The sequence below is a fragment of the Ranitomeya imitator genome, chromosome 4 (assembly GCF_032444005.1).
Source record: "Ranitomeya imitator isolate aRanImi1 chromosome 4, aRanImi1.pri, whole genome shotgun sequence".
Classification (NCBI taxonomy): domain Eukaryota; kingdom Metazoa; phylum Chordata; class Amphibia; order Anura; family Dendrobatidae; genus Ranitomeya; species Ranitomeya imitator.
This window is the reverse complement of record NC_091285.1, coordinates 631,325,201-631,349,987: the sequence shown is the minus strand read 5'-3', so window position 1 is coordinate 631,349,987 and position 24,787 is coordinate 631,325,201. Positions and strand designations below refer to the sequence as shown.

Sequence of the window (24,787 nt, the reverse complement as noted above, 5' to 3'; positions counted from 1 at the left end):
GGGGTTAAAATGCTTTCATAGGCACTTACATGAACCCTCTCTTTGGGGTAAGCCTCATGAAGAATGTGCCTTTTTTTGCCCAATTAAAAAAAATAAAAATCCCATTATTAAATCAAATCCTGTGGGAAAGAGCCCAGGCCCTGATGGGTTCACACCAAAATGTTATAAGGTATTTAGCGAACAGCTTGTCCCTTTCCTAACAAAAGTCTTCAGTTCTGTGTCAGAGGGATCCCCATTCGTGCCCCAGTCCCTGGAGGCCCACATCAGCGTTTTACCAAAACCAGGCAAAGATCCATTGTTAATTTCCAATTATAGGCCCATCTCTTTGATTAATGTGGACATCAAAATATTTTCGAAGGCCCTGGCAAAGAGGTTGGCACCTTTGTTACCCGAGGTTATTCACAAATCAAGTAGGGTTTGTCAAGGGCCGAGAGGCCAGAGATAATACGTATAAAACTCTTCTCCTGATGGCTCAGGCGAGGTCCAGATCACTCCCATTGTGTTTGCTTTCGGTTGACGCAGAGAAGGCCTTCGACCGGGTCAGTTGGAGCTTCATGTCGGCCTCCTTGCATCAATTGGGCCTGGGCACCAAATTTATTGAGAAGATTCTCTCTCTTTATATAGGGGCCCTACAGCTAGGGTTAGGGTTATTATTATTATTTATATAGCACCATTGATTCCATGGTGCTGTACATGATAAGGGATTACATACAAGTGAGGCCATGTTCACACGTTCCTGATTTCCCTGCTGTTTTTTCTGCACTAAAAACCGCAGCTCTTGGCAGAAAACGCAGGTGCGTTTTTTGGTGCGTTTTTATGTGCGTTTTTTTAGTGCGGTTTTTTATGCAGTTTTCTCTGCAGAGTCTGTGTGTTTTCTAGGAAGTTTGTTTAGGGTTAAAATGGCTGAAAATACCCTAACCCTACCCCTAACCCTAGTTCTAACTGTAGTGGGGGACAAAAAAAATAAATTCTTTATTTTATTATTGTTACTACCTATGGGGGTGATAAAGGGGGGGGGGGGGGTCATTTACTTTTTTTTTTATTTTGATCACTGTGAGGTTACCACAGTGATCAAAATGTGCCTGGAACAAATCTGCTGGGCGGCAGATTCGGCGGGCGCACTGCGCATGCGCCCGCCATTTTGGAAGATGGCGGCGCCCAGGGAGAAGATGGACGGACGGACACCGGGAGGCCCGGTAAGTATAAGGGGGGGGAGATGAGGGCACGGGGGAGGGGGCGTCGGAGCACGGGGGGTGGCATCGGAGCATGGGGGGGGGGGGGGGGGTGGGATTGGAGCACGGGGGGCAGCCACACTCCGCCCACGCACTTCCTGCTGTAGCGGTTCTGCACCACAAACCGCCGAAAACCCGCAGATATTTTTTTCGTCTGCGGGTTTTACTGCGGGTTTGACCCTCACAATGGAGGTCAATGGGTGCAGAACCGCTGCAGTTCAGCACAAAGAAGTGACATGGTCCTTCTTTTTTACCGCAGCTATTCAGTGCGGCTTTTTTAGTTAATTTCCGCATCATGTGCACAGTGGTTCCTGTTTTCCATAGGGTACATTGTACTGTACCCTGCATGGAAAACAGCTGCGGACCCGCAGCGGCAAAATCGCGGCGGTTCCGCGGTAAAAAACGCATTGTGTGAACATGGCCTGACAGATATCACATACAGTAAACAAACTAACAATGACGGACTGATACAGAGGGGTGAGGACCCTGCCCTTGCGGGCTTACATTCTACAGGATTATGGGGAAGGAGACAGTAGGTTGAGGGTTGCAGGAGCTCCGGTGTTGGTGAGGCGGTAGCTTCGATAGTGATGAGGCGGCAGCGGTGACAGTGCAGGCTGTAGGCTTTCCTGAAGAGATGAGTTTTCAGGTTCCGTCTGAAGGATCCGACTGTGGTTGGTAGTCGGACGTGTTGGGGCAGAGAATTCCAGAGGATGGGGGATATTCGGGAGAAGTCTTGGAGGCGATTGGATGAGGAGCAATAAGTGTGGAGGAGAGAAGGAGGTCTTGGGAGGACCGGAGATCACGTGAGGGAAGATATCGGGAGATTAGTTCAGAGATATATGGAGGACACAGGTTGTGGATGGCTTTGTAGGTTAGAATTAGTCATTTGAACTGGATACACTGAGGGAATGGGAGCCAGTGAAGAGATTTGCAGAGGGGGGAAGCGGAGGAGTAGCGAGGAGAGAGATGGATTACTCGGGCAGCAGAGTTAAGGATGGACTGGAGAGGTGCAAGGGTGTTAGCAGGGAGGCCACAGAAAAGGATGTTGCAGTAGTCAAGGCGGGAGATGATGAGGGCGTGCACAAGCATTTTAGTAGATTGGGGGTTGAGGAAAGGACAGATCCTGGAGATATTTTTGAGCTGGAGGTGACAGGAGGTGGAAAGAGCTTGGATGTGAGGTTTGAAGGACAGGGCAGAGTCGAAGGTTACTCCGAGGCAGCGGACTTCGGGTACGGGGGAAAGCATGATGTCATTGACTGCGATAGATAGGTCAGGTAAGGAAGATTTGTGGGATGGAGGAAAGATGAGGAGTTCAGATTTGTCCACATTGAGTTTGAGGAAGCGAGAGGAGAAGAAGGAGGATATGGCTGATAGGCACTCTGGGATTCTGGAGAGCAGAGCGGTGACGTCTGGGCCAGAGAGGTAGATCTGAGTGTCATCAGCATAGAGGTGGTACTGGAATCCATGGGACTTTATGAGTTGTCCCAAGCCAAGTGTATAGATTGAGAAGAGTAGGGGTCCTAGAACAGAGCCTTGGGGGACTCCAACACAGAGAGGGTGGGATGAGGAGGTAGTATGGGAGTGGGAGACGCTGAATGTGCGGTTGGAAAGGTACGAGGTGATCCAGGATAGGGCGAGGTCTTTGATGCCAAAGGAGAAGAGGATCTGTAGTAGGAGGCAGTGGTCAACTGTGTCGAAAGCAGAGGACAGGTCTAGAAGGAGGAGTACAGAGTATTGTCCAGTAGCTTTGGCGGTAAGTAGGTCATTAGTGATTATGGTCAGGACAGTCTCAGTTGAGTGATGGGGGCGGAAACCAGATTGTAGATTGTCGAACAACAAGTTAGATGAGAGGTGGGAGGAGAGTTCAGCATGGACGTGCTGCTCCAGGAGTTTGGAAGCGAATGGGAGCAGCGATATTGGGTGACAGCTGGACATAGCAGTTGGATCGAGGGTTGGCTTTTTAAGGATAGGTGTGATTGTGGCATGTTTGAACGCAGAGGGGAAGGTGCCAGAAGTTAGTGATAGGTTGAAGAGGTGGGTTAGGGATGGGATAAGTGTGGGGGTGAGGTTGGGGAGGAGGTGGGATGAGATCAAGCGCACAGGTGGTGAGGTGTGATTTGGAGAGGAGACAATTAAGCCCCCCTTCACTGATCTTGGAGAGGGAGGTTATGGGGTTTGGGCATTGGTCTGGTATACAAAGGGGTTGTGGTGGTTGAACAATAAAGACTTGCCTTGTCTGGTTGATCTTATTTTTAAAGTGTGTGGCAAAGTCCTCAGCAGAGATGAGGGAGGTTGGAGGGGCCAGTGGGGGGCGGAGGAGGGAGTTAAAGGTATTAAATAACTGTTTGGGGTTGTAGGATAGGGAAGATACGAGTGTTGTGAAGTAGGCCTGTTTAGCAGAGGTGAGTGCAGATTTAAAAGCGAGTGTTGCTTGTTTGAATACAGTGAAGTCATCTTGCGAGTGTGTTTTCTTCCAACGCCGCTCCGCAACTCTGGACACTTGCCGGAGCTTTTTGGTGGTGTTATTGTGCCAAGGTTGTCTATTGATACATCGCACTCTGCCATGGACGAGAGGGGCAACCGTGTCAATAGCTGATGCGAGCGTGGCATTGTAGAAAGCAGTGGCACTGTCTGTGTCGTGGAGTGAGGATATGGATGCCAGTGGTAGGATGGAGTCAGAGAGTGTGTGGGTGTCTAGGTGTGCGAGGTTTCTACATGGGTGCGCATGTTGCTGGACATGGATGACTGGTGAGGAGGACAGGGATGAGAAGGTGAGCAGATGGTGGTCGGATAGAGGGAGAGGGGAGGTGGTGAAGTTAGATAGAGAGCAGAGACGGGTGAATACCAGGTCTAGTGTATGCCCGTCTGTGTGGGTGGCTGCGGAGGACCACTGAGTAAGTCCAAAGGATGAGGTAAGGGACAGAAGTTAATGGGTTCCTGTCCTCCCCTATCCACATCAACAACGGTACACGGCAGGGGTGTCCTCTGTCCCCTCTCTTGTATGTATTGATAATGGAACATCTGGCAATAGCCATTAGAAAGAACCCCAGCATTCACGGTATTCCAGTTGGGGTAGGTCAATGTAAATCGGCCTTATATGCAGATGACCTTCTCATGTTTATATCACAGCTTTGCATTCCCTTCCCCTCCATAGTCAAAGAATTTGAGACATTTGGCCATCTTGGTAATTTTAAAGTGAATTATTCTAAATCAGAGGCCCTTAATATAACTTTATCTAGAGAGGACATTCAACATCTTAAAGATAAATTTCCAGAATCCAATCAGCCATCTCGAGATTTGTGTGGGGGAAGAGGTGGTAGACGCCGGATCGGCATAGGTACTTTATATAGGCACAAAGGCTCAGTGGGCGCGGGTCTTCCGAATTTCAAACTGTATCACAGAGCAGCGCTATTGATACGCATGCTGGACTGGCAGTTCCACAGTTCAAACAATGGGTGGGAATAGAACAAACTAGCTCTACAATTCCGCTCCATAACCTTCCCTGGATCAGCCCTAAAAGTAGAGGTCAATTCAGTTCTGAAGCTGACCTCCTTAAAGATACACTTAGAGGATGGGATCTGGAGACCCGCAGAGGCTCTCTCTGTCCTTAGACAGTGGACCGCTTACGCCTCTCTTCTCTAATCCGGAGTTTCCCCCGGGGGTGGAGAGGGATCGTTTTCTTGGGTGGGAGAGAGGGGACAATACCAGATGCTTTCATGCCCTCATGGGTTCGGCCATGCCCGCTTTCGAATCAGTGCAGCCGTTAGAGGGAGGGGCCCTTCTGATTGGTTGGAATACCTCCAACTAAAATCCTTCCCCTGGTCTCCAGAGGGCGCAGGCTCATACTCCTCCCTTCCTATGCCGTTTGAAAAGCTTTTCCTGTTGGGGTCGCCGCCTGCGCATGCGGTCTCCTTAATATATGCTCTTTTGAACCAAAATACCAAAGACAAGTTCCCCAAGTACATGGAGAGGTGGAGGGGTGAGTTGGGAGTTGCTATATCGGAGGCGGAGTGGAGGAAGGCGTTCTTATATTCACATAAATTCTCTATTGCCTGCGCCGCACAGGAAAAGAATTACAAAATTCTCACCAGGTGGAATCGCTGTCCTGATGGCTTACACGCCGCTTGTCCCTCCGTCTCCGATAGGTGCTGGCGTTGTGGAGTAGAGAGAGGTACTGTGCTACACATTTGGTGGGGATGTAAGCATATTAAGCCATTTTGGGATTCTGTCTCTTCTGCATATTAAGCCAATAGCGGGCATTTGGTGACCAACTCCCCCCAGGTGGCTTTATTACCGTATCTATCCTCCCGGGCTCGTTTCGCTTCCAGAAAAAGGGGCTCCTAAGATTCTGCTTAACTGCTGCGCGCACTGTGATCCCGAGACATTGGAAATCCTCCCAATCTCCTAATGTGTCTGAATGGGTCAAGGAGATGACCAACCTTCAAAGTATGGAGGAATTGTCCGCTGAGGTTAACGGTTCAATGGAGAAATATCTGCAGGTCTGGAGTCCTTGGATTTTGTATATGGACTCTCAGGACTTTCAATCCCTCTTTTCTAAGCCATAAGGAAGATAGATTGAACAATACGGATTAGACGGACGTCATTATAGGGGGTGCAAGTTGCCCCCTTCTATATCAGACTCCATGGTTCCTCCCCCCTTTTTTTCAGCCTCTCTCCTCCCCATATTCCTCTTTTTCGTCTCATCCTTTCCGTTCGTGTTTATACCATTATGACTTGGAGTGACCCAGCTCCTCCTGTTTGGGTCGCTCTCTTTCAGAGGACATATGTATCACCAAAGGTCATACAGTCTCCCTGGATGGGGGATACCTACATCCGCCATGGATTTTTACAGTTATACTATTTGGGGACTTGTTGGTTACAGGTCTTGATATACAGCTGTATATGAGATTTCTTTTTGTACTCAATACTTTTTATGTTGTTGAATCCTTTGTTTCTTGTTTGTTTTGAAGTTCTTTTCAATAAAAACCAGATTAAACATAAAAAAATTAAAATCTGTTGCGGTTTTGATGCAGTTTGCAGCAAATATGGTCAAAAATGTGCCATTTGCGGTCAAGTTCAAGGTTTATTTTTCTGTAGTGTGTGAATGAGGTTTGATACAATTGCTGCTACTGTGATATGCAACAGCTGTGTCACCCGCATCTCTGGATAGAATTTTATTCCGATGGTCAAATATGGATAATAAAGGGGTATTCCATATCTACAGAATGTGCCAGAAATGTTAGGTGGGCGGCCCGGAGGTAGAATCCACAGCTATATCTTGGCTGGTACAATATTCAAGGAGAGAATGAATAAATGGAGCGCTGACTCTTGTCACTGGCATCCATGGGAGTCCCACAAACATCCAAGCAGGGATATGCCATAAACGTCTATGCTATGAATACTCCCTTAAGTAATGGAAAACCTTTTTTAAAAGACTAGTGCGCTCCACTAGGCGGTGCCATAATCCCTACAGAAAGCTTACTCTTATTCAAGGTTATCTGTCGGCTATGTAATCTGAGAGCAGCATGACGTAGGGACAGAGACCCTGATTCCAGCAATGTATCGCTTGGTGCAGTTTTGATACAATCCCTGTTTTGGCTGCTGCAGAGCTATGAATGCTGAGCTGTGTATAACCCTGCCCACACCACTGATTGCTGACAATGCTCTGTGAAACTGCCAGTGATAGGGGCTGGGCTACACAGATTAGCTGGACTGGTTTGCACATGAGACCTAGTCCTGCAGTAAAAAAAAAACAAAAAAAACAAAACACCAATTGTATTGAAATTACATAAAACTGCTGAGTAAGCGACATCGCTGGAATCAGGGTTTCTGCCCCCACTGCATGCTGCTCTCAGATTACATAACAAAACCTGCTGGCAGATTCCCTTTAAGGAATGTTGTGAACTCTACTTTACAAGGCCATGTTATACCTACTGCCACCGTTTTAACTGGAACACTTGCAGGTTACAAAATTAAGGGCCTTCATAAATATGATATTCATAATCTATTCTTTTTTTTTTTATGCACCAATCACATAAAAAAAAAAATCTATAATCAAAATGTGTTACGAATGGCAAACAAGCAGGTCAGCGTGGGAAAAATGTTTCCCCATAGAAATATTACGTGCAGTGAGAATATGGCCACAAGGTGGCGCTGTGCAGTATCTATGGCTGACATTTACTGCAGTGCAGACAGTAAGGAACCCCAGTAAGGAAAAAAAAAGTGATAAATCCCATTACTGCTCACCTCTAGAAAAAAAAAATGTTTTCCTCCGTCATATCTCCAACACAGAATGACACCCTCCACCGATCAGCTGACTGAAGGGGCTACAGCACATTTAAAGTGCTATCCCCACAATATAAATCATATTTATGGAGCAGGTTGAGCCAGAAAGAGGAGTAAGGAATCAGGCAGTGAGTATTTGAAGGTTGGTCGGGCTACTAAATAACGAGAGTTATTATTACACTACAGGGAGTGAGAAAAAAAAAGAAAATTCTGAAATAATCCCTTTAAGTGAATTTAGTGCTGCAAAGTAAGTCCTATATGTGGCTCTGCAATAATGTTACAAATCATCCTGACAACTCTCCCCCCTCCTTCTCTCAGTGTTCATGGCAGGGAGGGTTTGAAAGCAAATTTGCACAATGTGGACAGGGAATAATGTATCTACAGTCTCAGAGAGGGCAGATAAAACAAGGCTATAGGTAAGGAGGATAGCATGTGAAAAGGAAATAAGAGAAGGATGGAAGCTGTGCTGCTATACTAGCCAATGAAAACCACAGCTTCCTGGATACACACAGACCTCACATCCAGCCTATATTACTGGAAGAGCCACCCCCAGCAAGAGAAAAAGCTGAAACTTAGACCAGGCTGTAAACTGCATCTGAAAATGAATGATTGAAACATAGGGCAGTTCTATTAACCAAAGGTAACTATTACATTATTTATTTTTCGGACAAATATGTCCATAGCTCAACAAACCAAAACCGTAATATAGACCAATGGGAGCTGTGTGCTCCAAAGTCTGGCAGCTTTTATAAAATTAACAAGAACACCCAGAAAAAAAATTAATAAAAACCAGCACTGTTGAAAACAGGCATAAAACATACTCCAAAATATGATTATAAACAAAGGAAAAAGGAGTACCAAACTACCTATAAAAATATCAAATATTTCTTGGTTATCAGTAAAATAGTAAACACCATAGACACAAATATATTAAAAAGGTTATATGGACAAACGATTTATATAGTGAAGGACACAAACAGAAAAGTCCGACACGACTGCTTGTATGTAAAAAGGACCGAGAATTCAATGGTCGTAATATATATATTGCAGCACTGTCACAGCACAATGGGTATATTTAGGGTTAATTAAAAACACATTATCACCATAGCTATGGCCCTATATAGATACCCAGATCTTTAAACAATATGCATCAGAGCAAAAAAAATCTCACGCAGGTGTATCTGTGCAATTGGTAAGACTACGCAGCCCCAACGCGCGTTTCGCGTGGGCTTCCTCAGGGGGCTGTGTATACACTTGTGTGTCTTAGTCTTTATATATACCCCACACACCTATTCCCAATGTGGGCATAATGATGTGAATGAAGTGTGCAGGGCACATGCAACACGCCCTGCACTACGGACCCCGGAAGCGATGCTCCAGCCAGCACACGTCACGGACATGCGCACATGTCCCACAAGTTTTTTTCCCGTGCGGTAACTGTCTGGCCTGTAATAACTTGATAAGGGCCACGTCTTTCACATCAAGTGATGGTTCTCGTGAGTTTAAGATCAGGGACCATATTACGTGTAATACCACCCATGTAATATATTATGCTCGGTGCACGTGTTCATTAATATACGTGGGGTTAACCTCAAGAGAACTTCGGGTTAGAACACGTAAGGGACATTATGGCAGCTACCAATGTGGACGATGTGAGCACCTTAAAAACAGCACGGTGGCTCAGTGGTTAGCACAGCAGCCTTGCAGCGCTGGAGTCCTGGGTTCTAATCCCACTCAGGACAACATCTGCAAAGAGTTTGTATGTTCTCTCCGTGTTTGCGTGGGTTTCCTCCGGGTTCTCCGGTTTCCTCCCACATTCCAAAGACATACTGATAGGGAATTTAGATTGTGAGCCCCATCGGGGACAGTGATCATAATGTGTGCAACCTGTAAAGCGCTGCGGAATATGTTAGCGCTATATAAAAATAAAGATTAAAAAAAAATAAAGATTATTGTTTAAAGATCTGGGTATCTCAGCTATGGTGATAATGTGTTTTTAATTAACACTAAATATACCCATTGTGCTGTGACAGTGCTGCAATATATACAGTTAGGTCCATATATATTTGGACAGAGACAACATTTTTCGAATTTTGGTTATAGACATTACCACAATGAGTTTTAAACAAAACAATTCAGATGCAATTGAAGTTCAGACTTTCAGCTTTCATTTGAGGGTATCCACATTAAAATTGGATGAAGGGTTTAGGAGTTTCAGCTCCTTAACATGTGCCACCCTGTTTTTAAAGGGACCAAAAGTAATTGGACAGATTCAATAATTGTAAATAAAATGTTCAGTTTTAATATTTGGATGAAAACCCTTTGTTGGCAATGACTGCCTGAAGTCTTGAACTCATGGACATCACCAGACGCTGTGTTTCCTCCTATTTGATGCTCTGCCAGGCCTTCACTGCGGTGGTTTTCAGTTGCTGTTTGTTTGTGGGCCTTTCTGTCTGAAGTTTAGGCTTTAACAAGTGAAATGCTGCTCAATTGGGTTGAGATCAGGTGACTGACTTGGCCATTCAAGAATATTGCACTTCTTTGCTTTAATAAACTCCTAGGTTGCTTTGGCTTTATGTTTTGGGTCATTGTCCATCTGTAGTATGAAACGACGACCAATCAGTTTGGCTGCATTTGGCTGGATCTGAGCACACAGTATGGCTCTGAATACCTCAGAATTCATTCGGCTGCTTCTGTCCTGTGTCACATCATCAATAAACACTAGTGACCCAGTGCCACTGGCAGCCATGCATGCCCAAGCCATCACACTGCCTCCGCCGTGTTTTACAGATGATGTGGTATGCTTTGGATCATGAGCTGTACCACGCCTTCGCCATACTTTCCTCTTTCCATCATTCTGGTAGAGGTTGATCTTGGTTTCATCTGTCCAAAGAATGTTCTTCCAGAACTGTGCTGGCTTTTTTAGATGTTTTTTGCAAAGTCCAGTCTAGCCTTTTTATTCTTGATGCTTATGAGTGGCTGCACCGTGCAGTGAACCCTCTGTATTTACTTTCATGCAGTCTTCTCTTTATGGTAGATTTGGATATTGATATGCCGACCTCCTGGAGAGTGTTGTTCACTTGGTTGGCTGTTGTGAAGGGGTTTCTCTTCACCATGGAGATTATTCTGCGATCATCCACCACTGTTGTCTTCCGTGGGCGCCCAGGTCTTTTAGCATTGATGAGTTCACCAGTGCTTTCTTTCTTTCTCAGGATGTACCAAACTGTAGATTTTTCCACTCCTAATATTGTAGCAATTTCTCGGATGGGTTTTTTCTGTTTTCGCAGCTTTAAGATGGCTTGTTTCACCTGCATGGAGAGCTCCTTTGACCGCATGTTTACTTCACAGCAAAACCTTCCAAATTCAAGCACCACACCTCAAATCAACTCCAGGCCTTTTATCTGCTTAAATGAGAATGACATAACGAAGGGATTGCCCTCACCTGTCCATGAAATAGCCATGGAGTCAATTGTCCAATTACTTTTGGTCCCTTTAAAAACAGGGTGGCACATGTTAAGGAGCTGAAATTCCTAAACCCTTCATCCAATTTTAATGTGGATACCGTCAAATGAAAGCTGAAAGTCTGAACTTCAACTGTATCTGAATTGTTTTGTTTAAAAATTCATTGTGGTAATTTCCATACCCAAAATTAGAAAATTGTCATCTCTGTCCAAATATATATGGACCTAACTGTATACAGGTCCTTCTCAAAAAATTAGCATATAGTGTTAAATTTCATTATTTACCATAATGTAATGATTACAATTAAACTTTCATATATTATAGATTCATTATCCACCAACTGAAATTTGTCAGGTCTTTTATTGTTTTAATACTGATGATTTTGGCATACAACTCCTGATAACCCAAAAAACCTGTCTCAATAAATTAGCATATCAAGAAAAGGTTCTCTAAACGACCTATTACCCTAATCTTCTGAATCAACTAATTAACTCTAAACACATGCAAAAGATACCTGAGGCTTTTATGAACTCCCTGCCTGGTTCATTACTCAAAACCCCCATCATGGGTAAGACTAGCGACCTGACAGATGTCAAGAAGGCCATCATTGACACCCTCAAGCAAGAGGGTAAGACCCAGAAAGAAATTTCTCAACAAATAGGCTGTTCCCAGAGTGCTGTATCAAGGCACCTCAATGGTAAGTCTGTTGGAAGGAAACAATGTGGCAGAAAACGCTGTACAACGAGAAGAGGAGACCGGACCCTGAGGAAGATTGTGGAGAAGGACCGATTCCAGACCTTGGGAAACCTGAGGAAGCAGTGGACTGAGTCTGGTGTGGAAACATCCAGAGCCACCGTGCACAGGCGTGTGCAGGAAATGGGCTACAGGTGCCGCATTCCCCAGGTAAAGCCACTTTTGAACCATAAACAGCGGCAGAGGCGCCTGACCTGGGCTACAGAGAAGCAGCACTGGACTGTTGCTAAGTGGTCCCAAGTACTTTTTTCTGATGAAAGCAAATTTTGCATGTCATTCGGAAATCAAGGTGCCAGAGTCTGGAGGAAGACTGGGGAGAAGGAAATGCCAAAATGCCTGAAGTCCAGTGTCAAGTACCCACAGTCAGTGATGGTGTGGGGTGCCATGTCAGCTGCTGGTGTTGGTCCACTGTGTTTCATCAAGGGCAGGGTCAATGCAGCTAGCTATCAGGAGATTTTGGAGCACTTCATGCTTCCATCGGCTGAAATGCTTTATGGAGATGAAGATTTCATTTTTCAGCACGACCTGGCACCTGCTCACAGTGCCAAAACCACTGGTAAATGGTTTACTGACCATGGTATTACTGTGCTCAATTGGCCTGCCAACTCTCCTGACCTGAACCCCATAGAGAATCTGTGGGATATTGTGAAGAGAAAGTTGAGAGACGCAAGACCCAACACTCTGGATGAGCTTAAGGCCGCTATTGAAGCATCCTGGGCCTCCATAACATCTCAGCAGTGTCACAGGCTGATTGCCTCCATGCCACGCCGCATTGAAGCAGTCATTTCTGCCAAAGGATTCCCGACCAAGTATTGAGTGCATAACTGAACATTATTATTTGATGGTTTTTTTGTTTGTTATTAAAAAACACTTTTATTTGATTGGATGGGTGAAATATGCTAATTTATTGAGACAGGTTTTTTGGGTTATCAGGAGTTGTATGCCAAAATCATCAGTATTAAAACAATAAAAGACCTGACAAATTTCAGTTGGTGGATAATGAATCTATAATATATGAAAGTTTAATTGTAATCATTACATTATGGTAAATAATGAAATTTAACACTATATGCTAATTTTTTGAGAAGGACCTGTATTACAACCATTGAATTCTCGGTCCTTTTTACATACAAGCAGTTGTGTCGGACTTTTCTGTTTGTGTCCTTCACTATATAAATCGTTTGTCCATATAACCTTTTTAATATATTTGCGTCTATGGTGTTTACTATTTTACTGATAACCAATAAATATTTGAGCTTTTATAACATTTTTGGTATTGCAGCTTCGATTGCTGGAGTGAAGCTCTTAACAACCTAAGAGGATATCTCAGAAGCCGAGTCGTTACCATTGGAAATGCAGCGCGGACCAAGGCAGCTTATTGCTTGCTCAGGCAGTACTACTGACCAATGCTGGAGGTAGCGGCCATTGGTTATATCGCTGAGCTGAGCGCTGGCAGTAGTGCACCGTCAATGGCGGCCGACCATGCGGCTGCTATAGGGCCCAAGAGTCGGGAGAACCCGATACAGAGCCGCACCCCCTAGCCCGTCACAGAACATTCAAATGCATCAGCTGATGCTCCCTCCTCCATCATTCTTCCTTGGCATCGGCTATCGCAATGATGGGGGAATAAGGAGAGGCGAGGATTTTTTTTTTTTTTTAAATCAGTGCGTACATTGTGGTGGCTATAATACTATATGGAGGACTATGGGGTGTGCATTATACTGTGTGGAGGACTATGGGGAGCGTATTATACTATACGGAGGACTATGGGGAGTGCATTATACCACACGGAGGACTATGGGGAGCGCATTATACCACACGGAGGACTATGGGGAGCGCATTATACTACACAGAGGACTATGGGGAGCACATTATACTGTATGGAGGACTATGGGAGTGCAGTATACTGCGTGAGGATTATGGGGAGCGTATTATCCTGTATGGAGGACTATGAGGGGTGCATTACTCTAAATAGAGGATTATAGGTTGCATTATACTATATAGAGTACTATGGGGTGCATTATACCACATGGACAACTGTGGGTGGTGCATTATACTCTATGGAGGACTATGCATAGTGCATTAAACGAAATGGAAGACTATGGGGTGCATTATAATATATTGAGAACTGGGGGTGTATTATACTATATGAAGGACTATGGAGTGCATAGTACTATATGGAGGATTATCGGGTGCATTATGCTACATACAGGACTATGGGTGGTGAATTATACTGTATGGAGAACTATGAGGAGTGCATTATACTGTAAGGAAAACTGGGGTGGATTATACTATATGGAGGACTATGGGGAGTGAATTATACTATATGGAAGACTATGGAGCCTTTATACTTTATGGAAGGCTAAGTGGGGGACATTATACTGTATACAAGCAATAATACAGTGTGAATGTTTGTGCTGGGGTCCATCATATTGTGTGGAGGGCTAGTGGGGGCCATTATACAGTGTGGTGACATGTAGAGTCATTATACTGTACGTAGACCTATTATATTGCATGGAGGGCTGTGTGGGGGATCATACTGTGTTGGGATCACCATAGTTTGCAGGGGGAGTTGAGGTGATGTACAGTAGGGTCGTCATACTGTGCATGTTGAGGGTACTGTGGAGGTATCATATTGTGTTTGGGTGGGGGACACTTGTTGGTATCATACTTTATGGTTGCAATGAGGGGGGAATCTAAGGCTTCAGTAGGAGGAACATTACTTTATAAAGGCTGCAAAGTTGTGAGATATGTTCTTCTGTGATATCAATGAATATATAGATTTTTTTGTTGGGGGAGGGGGTGGGCCCAATTAGAACTTCTTCTTTGGGGCCCCATGATTTCTATGTATGCCTCTGACACCTCCGACATGCCATCAGTGGCATGCATCTCAGCTGACACTGGAACCTTCTACAACTGGTAATACATTAAGATAATCACATCCTGCCACAGTCACCAGACCCGCTCCGATGAGCTCCTAGTCAGTCTTTTGGCACTGCAGGTTTGCGGAGTGACGTGAAGCACCCAGTGTGGGTATACATATCTCTGCCATACACCTATACACTTGCTCACATAAATAGAGGGACGAGACTTGTGCCCAAGGTGAACTATATGACTAGCACTATACGGCAGTGCATGTTGGTGACTGGGAGTCGGCATAACTTTCACCTGAATAATGTGGCATTTGAGTAGAGGCCCCCTACATATCTTGGTATTTTTCTACAAGTCAGGTGGCCACCTTTTATATTATAAGCTGTTGGATTATACATCTTCGGTGTAATATGGCCGCAGACAAAGTAAGGAGAAATAAGGAATGAGAGGACCAATATAGCGCGGTTGTACGTCTTCCAAATCAGTCACTAGCTTCAGGTACTAGCAAACATTGTCAGACCACCAAGCAAACACCATCATTCGTATCTAGAATCCCCCAAAGAGTGAGGAAAAGGGACGGAAAGTGAGGAGGAAGGAGAACTTGTCATGGATGATGACGGAGATGCGGCCTCCAATAGCCCCGTATCGCAAACACAATCCACTATTCAGAAACTGCAACCTAGAAGATCCTACGCAGAACGATGCCCACAATGTAATTCTGCTTTATCCTCTCTAAACCTACACATTTCATACAAAGCTGGGCCACGTTCGAAGGCCTGCTGATCTTGCCGCCAATTGTACAGTCAGCTGAGGCATCCGATGGAAATGCTGCTGCTCCTTGTATAAGTGGGATAGTGGTCAAAATATTGCCCCTTGACACCTTGTCTTTCAACCACTGAAGGCAATCAAACTTTCTGCAGGTAAACAACTGGCTACGTCGATGGTGCCATCAGCAAGGATTTGGATTTCTGGATCACGGAGTGAATTACCTAGACGATGGGCTGCACCTTATGAAGACTGGAAAACATGTATTTGGAAGTCGCCTTGCTGCACTGATCAGGAGAGCTTTAAACTAGAACAATGTGGGAAGGGAAGCAAAAGGTCAGAAAAAGCCATACACCTGACATCTACTATTGAGAACTCTGCTATTAGAAGTGGGAGGGAAGAACAAAGACAAAAAAAATCTAAATAAAAATATTGGAGAAAGAAAACCATCACAAACTAAAATGTTTCTATACAAATGCACAAAGCATGGGCAACAAACAAGGAGAATTGGAACTACTAACGCAGGAAAAGAAATATGATGTCGTTGGAATCACTGAAACTTGGTGGGACGATACACATGATTGGAATACAAGGCTAGAAGGATACAACTTATTTGCAAGAAACAGACTTGATAAACGAGGAGGAGGTGTCGCATTGTATGTTAGAAAAGCGTATGTCTGCGCAGAGATTGAAGCTTCAGAGACTGGGAGTTCTGTGGAAACTGTTTGGGTAAGAATACAAGGACCGAACAATGGAAAGGGCACCATTGTAGGCATTTACTACAGGCCGCCTGTGCAAGCTGAAGATATGGATGAACTCTTTATACATCAAATGGCCAAGTTCTCCAAAAAATATGACATAGTTGTCATGGGAGACTTCAACTATCCAGACATTTGTTGGGAATCTCTTTCAGGCAAAACTAACAGGTCAAGCAAATTCTTATCCTCTCTTGCTGACAACTTTATCTTCCAAAAGGTAGGAGAGAAAACAAGGGGATCTGCTACCTTGGATCTAATCCTTATAAACAGGGAGGAAATGGTTGAGGAGGTAAGAGTGGCTGGGACCCTAGGAGGTAGCGACCATGCTATTTTAGGATTTTGGATAACTAGAGGAGGAAGACCTGTCAAGACTCAGACTTCAAGGTTAGATTTCAGAAAGGCAGATTTTAAGGGACTCAGAAAAAGTATCGGAGGGATCCAGTGGCTGGATATCCTTAAGGACAAAAATGTCCAGGAAGGATGGGAAATCTTGAATAATTAGATTCTCAAAGCACAATCGTTAACATTTCGAAAAAGAGGGAAGAATACAAAGCATTTAAGGAAACCAGGATTGATGAACACAGAACTTAAACACATGCTAAAGAAGAATATAATGATGATAGATGGGAATCAATATTAGAGTACGTGCCTAAGATTTCCATGAGTGAACCCGGGAGGTTATCACAGTTATTTGTAATCCATAGGGCTTATAGAACCCCTGAAAGATTATTCAAGGCTGGACTGAGGTCTAATTCTGATTGCCCAAGGTGTTCACAATCTCAGGCAGGCATACTGCACATGCTGTGGCATTGACCTAGGCTGTCTTCCTTCTGGATAGTGGTATTGAACCGTATTGAACTGGTGTATGGGTGCACTGTCCGTAAAAACCCATTGGTATGCATATTGGGATACGTGGAAGAAATAATAAAGGACAACTCGACCAAAATAGTAATTGCACGATTGTTATTTATTGCAAGAAAGCTGATAGCAAAATTTTGGATAAGAGAGGAACCTCCGACTAGAAGAAACTTTATTACACAAACGGATCATATACTTCTTCTGGAAAAAAGCATATACATCAAGAGAAACAAGGTGGATCTTTTCCACAAGTTATGGCAACCGTGGATTGACTGGAACTAGTGTGGCGGGAATGATGTGACGCTATAAGAGGTGTTCAGGGGTTGTGACAGTACGCTATTCGATTATGTGTACAACGTGAGGAATTCTGTTTGTTTATGTCATGGTCTCTAAGACCAGGGGGGAGGGGGGATGGGGGAGAAGGACAGATACTTTACTTTACTCTAAAAACTGGTACCTGAGTAAACTGTAATGTCATGAGTAATACATGTTTTAATTTGCTGATTAAAAAATAAAAATAATATAATGCTGTCTGCAGAACCTGCAGGGCACGAATCAGATTATCTAAAGCGGACAATGAATTTAGGCTTGCAAGACATCAAAAGCAATAAAAAAGGATTTGGGGAGGTTTTGTCAAAAGTAAAAGAAAAGTCAAAGATGCTATAGGATTTTTACAGGATGAAAATGATGAAATGGTAAGAAAGGATGTTGGGGAGGCCGAACTTTTAAATTCCTATTTTGCATCTGTTTTCTCTCAGAAAGGAAAAGTAACATCAACTGATATTCACTGTCCTATTAAAGGAATAGAAGAATCCAGGATATCTATAAACAGAAATATAGTAAGGAAACACTTAGCTAACATAAATGAATTCAAGTCACCAGGTCCAGATGAAATACACCCCAGAGTACTAAAGGAGATAGCAGATGAAATTTTTGAACCACTCTCCATAATCTTTGAAAATTCTTGGAGAACAGGAGAAGAGCAAATGTTGTTCCCATCTTGAAAAAGGGAAAGAAGGTGGACCGAGGGAACTATAGGTCGGTGAATCTGACTTCCCTACCAGGAAAGATCTTTGAACAAATTATTAAACAACATATATGTAAGTATCTGGATAAGAATGAAGTGATTACCCAGAGTCAGCATTTGTTTGTAACTAATAAGTCATGTCAGACTAACTTAATTTACTTCTATGACAGTATCACTGACTGGGTGAATCAGGGAAATGCTGCAGATATAGTATATCTTGATTTCAGCAAAGCATTTGACAAAGTATCTCACACAATCCTTATTGAAAAAATGACGAAGTATGGAATGGACAAGGCAACGGTTAGGTGGATTCATAACTGGCTTAGTGATCGGACCCAAAGAGTGGTCGTAAATGGCTGCACATCCAGTTGGAAGAATGTCTCAAGTGGGGCACCACAGGGCTCTGTCCTGTGCCAGGTATTGTTCAACGTCTTTATCAATGATTTAGATGAAGGAATTGAGGGTAAACTGATTAAATTTGCTAATGACACAAAGCTAGGAGGAATAGCCACTACTAGAGAAGAGAGATAGAGGATTCAAAAAGATATAAATTGGAGCAGTGGGCAGCAACTAACAGAATGGTTTTTAACAAGGAAAAATGAAAAGTACTACATCTGGGCAATAAAAATGAAAAAAGCATATACAGAATGGGAGGAATAGGGCTAAGCAACAGCACCTGTGAAAAAGACTTGGGTATACTAATAGATCATAAACTGAACATGAGTCAACAGTGTGATGCAGCAGCAAAAAAGGCAAATGCAAATTGGGATGTATTAAAAGAAGCATACAGTCTAGATCACGTGAAATCATTATCCCCCTCTACTCCTCTTTGGTCAGACCTCATCTGGAATACTGTGTACAGTTTTGGGCACCACATTTTAAAAAAGACATCAACAAACTGGAGCAAGTTCAGAGAAGAGCGACCAGAATGGTGACCGGTCTGCAAACCATGTCCTATGAGGAACGTTTACAGGATTTGGGAATGTTTAGCTGGCAAAAAAGAAGACTGAGAGGAGACTTAATAGCTGTCTACAAATATCTCAAGGGCTGTCACCATTGTAAAAGGATCATCTTTATTCTCATTTGCAAAAGGAAAGACTAGAAGCAATGGGATGAAACTGAATGGGAGGAGACACATATTAGATATTAGAAAAAAACTTTTTGACAGTTAGGGTGATCAATGAGTGGAACAGGCTGCCACGAGGGGTGGCGAGTTCTCCTTCAATGGAAGTCTTCAAACAGAGGCTGGACAGACATCTGTCTGGGATGATTTAGTGACTCCTGCTTTGAGCAGTTGGATAAGAGAGGTGGAATTAATCAACAGTCTAATCTCCTATCCTTTATCAGAGTTTTTTAAGGATTTTTGGAGCAGAAACTGAGCAGAAACACTCTAAAAACCTTCCTCCAAATCTCAAATCAGTCTGAAACATGTTGCCTGGAGCGCAGTGGATATTTCTTTTCTGACTTTTTAATTTTTGATCTGTTGTGTTCAACCATTTTTTATGCCTTTTATACCTCTGGATCAATAATTCAATTCTTTTAAGAAGATGTGAGTGCCGACTATAGTTTGGATGGTTGCTGTTACTGGAGTATTTTGCCGTGCACCCGGACAGGTGAGCTGATTGCCCCGTTTTACATTTTAGATTAGGTCTTATGCAATCGGACATCATCCTAATCATCACTTCCTTCTTCAGAACTATCAATGTCGGGTCAGTAATGGACACATATAGCCTGTCACTCTTGTGAAAATATCAAGGGGGAATATATGGGATTCACTTTGGCCCTGTGAGCACTGTCATGTTACACCTGGGAGATCTAATCTTACATGTCCAGTGTAGGTCCGTACACTCCAATCTGTACTGAATGTAACTTCACAATGGAGGTCACTGAATTGTCCAAGGATTTATTGTTTCCTTACACTTAAATCTAAAAATTCTATAAATGGATAGAATAATAAAAATCAAGATATCCTGATCCTTCAAAAATGGACGTCTTCTCTATCACATAGTAAGCCCCCACTAAATAAGACTAACATTGCAGGGGTTGGTCTACGATGTATGGGGGGGCTCCTGACTCTCCTTCTACATATAATGTTGTAGAAGATAAGGATCCAACATGTCAGACTTCAGCAAGATAATAATTGTTAGCCCTAATTACATGAATATATATAGTGAAAAGAAAAAATCATATGCAAAAGGCGGACAATCCCTTTAAGACTTCACATTTGCACAGTATATGGAAGAGTTATAAAAGTCTTACTTGTGTGTTGAGAAAGCCAGCCTTTCCTATGGGCAATGTAGTGAGGGGGATGTGCTTCTTCATAGGTCACTGGTTTGTCTCCTTTACCCACACGTACACGAGCTGCACGGTTCTAAAAATAAAAAAAACACATATGATATATATATATATATATTAATATATTATAATATTTGTGCCATTGTTAGATATTACACGTCTGTGTTAGACAAGGTAGATATCGATGTTACATAGTTGTTATAGCGCCCCCTACAGATCTCGTCATGCTAAGGCTACTTTCACATTTCCGTCTTTCTGCTACCGTCGCAATACGTTGATTTGTGAAAATGCAGGCTCCTGCATCTTCCCATAGACTTGTATTAGCGACGTATGGACTCACGTTTTGTCCGCCGTGCACTGGATCCTGCAAAATGTGGCGGCCCGTCTTTTGCAAAAAAACGATCAAGGGAACGTTTTTCTGTACGTTGTATCCTGTGTTTCCGACTGCGCATGCCCGGCAGGCAATCTCGCTCTCTCTTTCCTCCCCGGGACTTTAGACTGGACAGCGGACCCGTTGAAAAACTGGGTCCGCTGCTCACGATATACACTATTTGACAAACGTCCGTCGGTACGTCGCGCCGACGCTTTGTGACAGCCGACTACCGACGGAAATGTGAAAGTAGCCTTACTCAGAATGTGCACCTAAGGCTTCTTTCACACTTCCGTCGGTAGTCAGTGTCCCGTTGTAATTCGTCGGGAAGACGTGCCGACGGATGTCGGTAAGATAGTGATCCAATGGAGGGAACGCATCCAGTGTTATGACTGATGTGTCGGCTAAGCTTTTCCGGTGTAGGGGAGAGGGAGAGAGAGACGGAAGTGTGAAAGAGGCCTAATGTGTTGAGTGCCGGCCGTCCGGCGTGCTCGGTGAGTGCTGACCGTCCCAGGTCAGCCAGGAGTACAGGCGCTGGAAACTTTTGAATATGTGCTTCAGCTATTCAAATACATGGCAGATCATGTGATCTCTCTGATCTGTCTATGTGAGTTAATCCTGTTCTGTAATGGGCATATACACTGGAAGGGTAATGATGAGAATACGCGATTATAGGGTATGTCCCAAGTCAGAAAGTTATCCTCTGAGGGACTGGGAATAACTTTCCGATCACTGGGGGTCCGACTGCTGGGACCCCCACCAATCCCGATAACTGGGGCTCTAAACAGCCCCATGTGAATGGAGTGGTGGTCGATCATCAGCTGGGTGCAGCACTCGGCTATTCCTCGGTACTCCCATAAGAATGAATGGGGCCACAGTGCGAATAATCGACCACTTCTCCATTCACATGGGGCTCTTCATAGCCCCCCGGTTCTCAGGATCAGTGGGGGCTCCAAAAATCGAGAAGCTATACCCTATGCCATGGATTGGAGGTAACTTTCAAACTTGAGAACAGCCCCTTAAGGATGCAGCAATGTTTTTTTACTAAAGGCCTGCAAGAGTCATAATTATTGTATTATTTCCATCAATCCAGGTGTATAAGAGCTACACTTTTCAATAATAGATTTATAAATAATGTATTAAAAAAATTCTAAATTTTTGTGGTTAACTTTTGGTTTTGGTTTTTGGCATAGGCAGCATCAATAGTAAAAAGTTCGTCACACAGGGTTAATAGCAGCGTTAGACTGCGTTACACCGCGTCATGCCGCAGTGTAACGCAGTCAGTTTAACGGACTGCTAAAACGCTATTTTGGCGGCGGGTGCTGACTGGGGGAGGGGGGTAGTATGGAGGGGCACTGACTGCAGGGGCGTAGGGAGCGGCCATTTTGCGGCCGGACTGTGCCCGTCGCTGATTGGCCGCGGCCAATCAGCGACTTGGGATTTCCATGACAGACAGACGGAAGTGCCCCTTAGACGATTATATATATGGATTCCAAACAATGCACATAAAAGAGAAAATTGCGGCACTCACCACCAATGTATCATTTTTCATACTTTCTTGCATTCACATGGTCACCGGTTACAAATAGACGTTTGTTGCATAGCCGTATAGCTGTGCGTCATCTAGGGTGTCAGACCCACAGTGTCGCAAGTTACATGTGAAGGTCTATTGTATCCTGTGACCTTGCGGATGGTCACAGGATACATTGGTGGAAATGATACATTGGTGGTGAGTGCCGCAATTATTTTTTACTATGTTTTAATGCCCAGTCTCAGACTTCCCATTGTTCTATAAATGTGATTACCATTAAAAAAAGTAAAAACCAAACCAAATTCCATGTGATAAAATGTTACAGTAAGGTACCTTGATAAGGGCCATAACATATTGTGCTTACCTTCAGACAAACCGAGCTCGTCTGAATACAGCGAATCTGAGAATGTCGGGGGAAAATGCCTTCTAGTCCTCTGACCAAAACCTACAAATAAAAAGCGTATAAGTAAGATTCGGCCTTGCTGTGTAATGACCTCATCTGAGAATGTGATGTGTAGCTCCTGCAGGCGGCCGGCAGTCGTACCCTTATGATTGGCGCTTAGGCCTGGTTCACACCACGTTTTTCTAACGTTTGACAGCTCTGTCTTCTATAGACTGCAATGTTATAAAAAAAAAAAACAAAAAGGATCAAGTTTTCATCTTTTTTTATCAGGATTTAAAAGCACAAAAAAATAGTTTTCCGCATCCTCTGAAAAATGGATTGATACGGATCCGTGCACACAAGTATTTCTGATCGCTAACACAGATGACAGCTGTGCCGGATGTCGGACCTCGACTGATCAAACATTGATGAACTATCCTAAGGAAGGGTCATCAATGCTAAAGTAATGGATGCCTCCTTAATGCACCACTCCAGCGGGGATATTCCGCTAAGAGGTCACTGGGCTTCTCCCACCCTCATTAATGAAGATCGTCATCTAGTGCTCGGAAACACAAGCACTTTTTCAATTTACGGCATATTAAAATTTTCAGCCATTTTTGAGATATTAACACTTTTCTTTTCAGCCTTGTTGCCTTGGAGACCGACCGCCACTGCTAGAGACGCGTGCAGTGCCTACAAGTGCTCTTCTATTCAGCTTGTAAGCACTGTACTGAGGCCGGCCAGGAGCGCTGGAGGGGGCGCTGTTATTGGGGGCGCTGTTACCTCCTAGCCCCAGCCAGCTTCAGCGCAGCGCTTACAAGACAGCAGCGGTGGCCGGTTTCCTAGACAACGAGCTGCAAAAAAAGAAAACTGTTACTGTCTGAAGAATGGCTGCAAATTTTTAATAAGAAGTGAATAGCAAATCTGCTTGTTTTTATAACCGCGAACTGGATACATACATCTATAAAAATGAGAAAAATGTTACAAAAAATGGTCCCAACAGGAAACCGTGCACAAGAAAAAAAAAAAAAAACAATTGTGGTGCATTTAATAGAAGCAGCCATAACCCCAAATCCCTACAGGAAGCAAAGCTTCAGAATGCCATCCACTCCACCTGTTACCACAGGCGCACCCCCCAGTGACCCCAATGTCCCTGTTACCTGCAGCCGACTCACTGCGCTACACATGGGCGCCGCCATCTTTGGAATATACCATAGCGCAATCCGTGGGGAGGAAACATGCACGGTCCGGCCTCTGACTGACAACAGCGACATCTAGTGGACAAAGTAGAGAATCGCGTCTGGGTGTAACGCACAATTATCACAGCCAGGAAGTGACTGACACATTGCTCCGAATCCCCTGCGATATTAGTGCTGCTCCCAGAAGAAGTAACCCAAATACAGGCAGTAACTGACCATATGCTATATGTGTATAGTTCAGGGATAACCAAAATGGCCACAGATCAGCCTCACACTGACCCATGTAGTAATTCAATAGGACTGTTCAGTTAATAAAATGGCGGCATCTAATCCCTGCTGTATCTCAGATGAGTATCGCCTATACAAGTCTATGGGTGCGTAAAAATATTGGATCCCATACGGATCATCCGTAACTTGTTAAGCACTCGATTTCTACGGATCCATTGTCATTATTAACCCTGGAAAGCTGGAATTCATCATGTCCGTCATTAAATATCTAAAATCAGATGTCACCGGACGAAAAATAGGGACAAAACCATCTGAGAAGGACGAAAATCAGGCAATTTGTCATAGGATGGCTTAACCCCTTCACCACCTTGCGATTTTTGCTTTTCCGATTATTGCTCCCCTTCTTCCCAAAGCCATAACTTTTTTTATTTTTCCGTCAATATGGCCATGTGAGGGCTTATTTTTTTGCGGGACAAGTTGTACTTTTGAACAACACCATTGGTTTTACCGTGTCATGTACTGGAGAACGGGAAGAAAATTCAAACTGCGGTGAAATTGCCAATAAAACATGCAATACCACAATTGTTTTTTTTACCATGTTCACTAAATGCTAAAACTGACCAGCAGTTATGATTCTCCAGGTCATTACGAGTCCGCAGACACCAAACATGTCTAGGTTCTTTTTTTTGTCTAAGTGGTGAAAAAAAATCCCAAATTTGTAAAAAAAATAATGTCGCCATTTTCCGAGACCCGTAGCGCCTCCATTTTTCG

The 24,787-nt window shown here is 43.8% G+C and overlaps 1 protein-coding gene across 1 annotated transcript in view; it reads right to left on the bottom strand.

Annotated features, from left to right (window-relative positions):
- The window catches only part of MRPS24 (mitochondrial ribosomal protein S24), a 32,919-nt gene extending 9,056 nt beyond the window's left edge, over window positions 1–23,863 (bottom strand). Inside the window, exons 1-3 of the mRNA XM_069766751.1 lie at window positions 23,750–23,863; window positions 22,572–22,652; window positions 20,271–20,382 (exon numbers count right to left, since the gene is read on the bottom strand). Of these exons, the coding sequence (XP_069622852.1) occupies window positions 20,271–20,382; window positions 22,572–22,652; window positions 23,750–23,863 (307 nt within the window). The remainder of the gene's footprint in view (window positions 1–20,270; window positions 20,383–22,571; window positions 22,653–23,749) is intronic.
- Window positions 23,864–24,787: the final 924 nt, after the last annotated feature.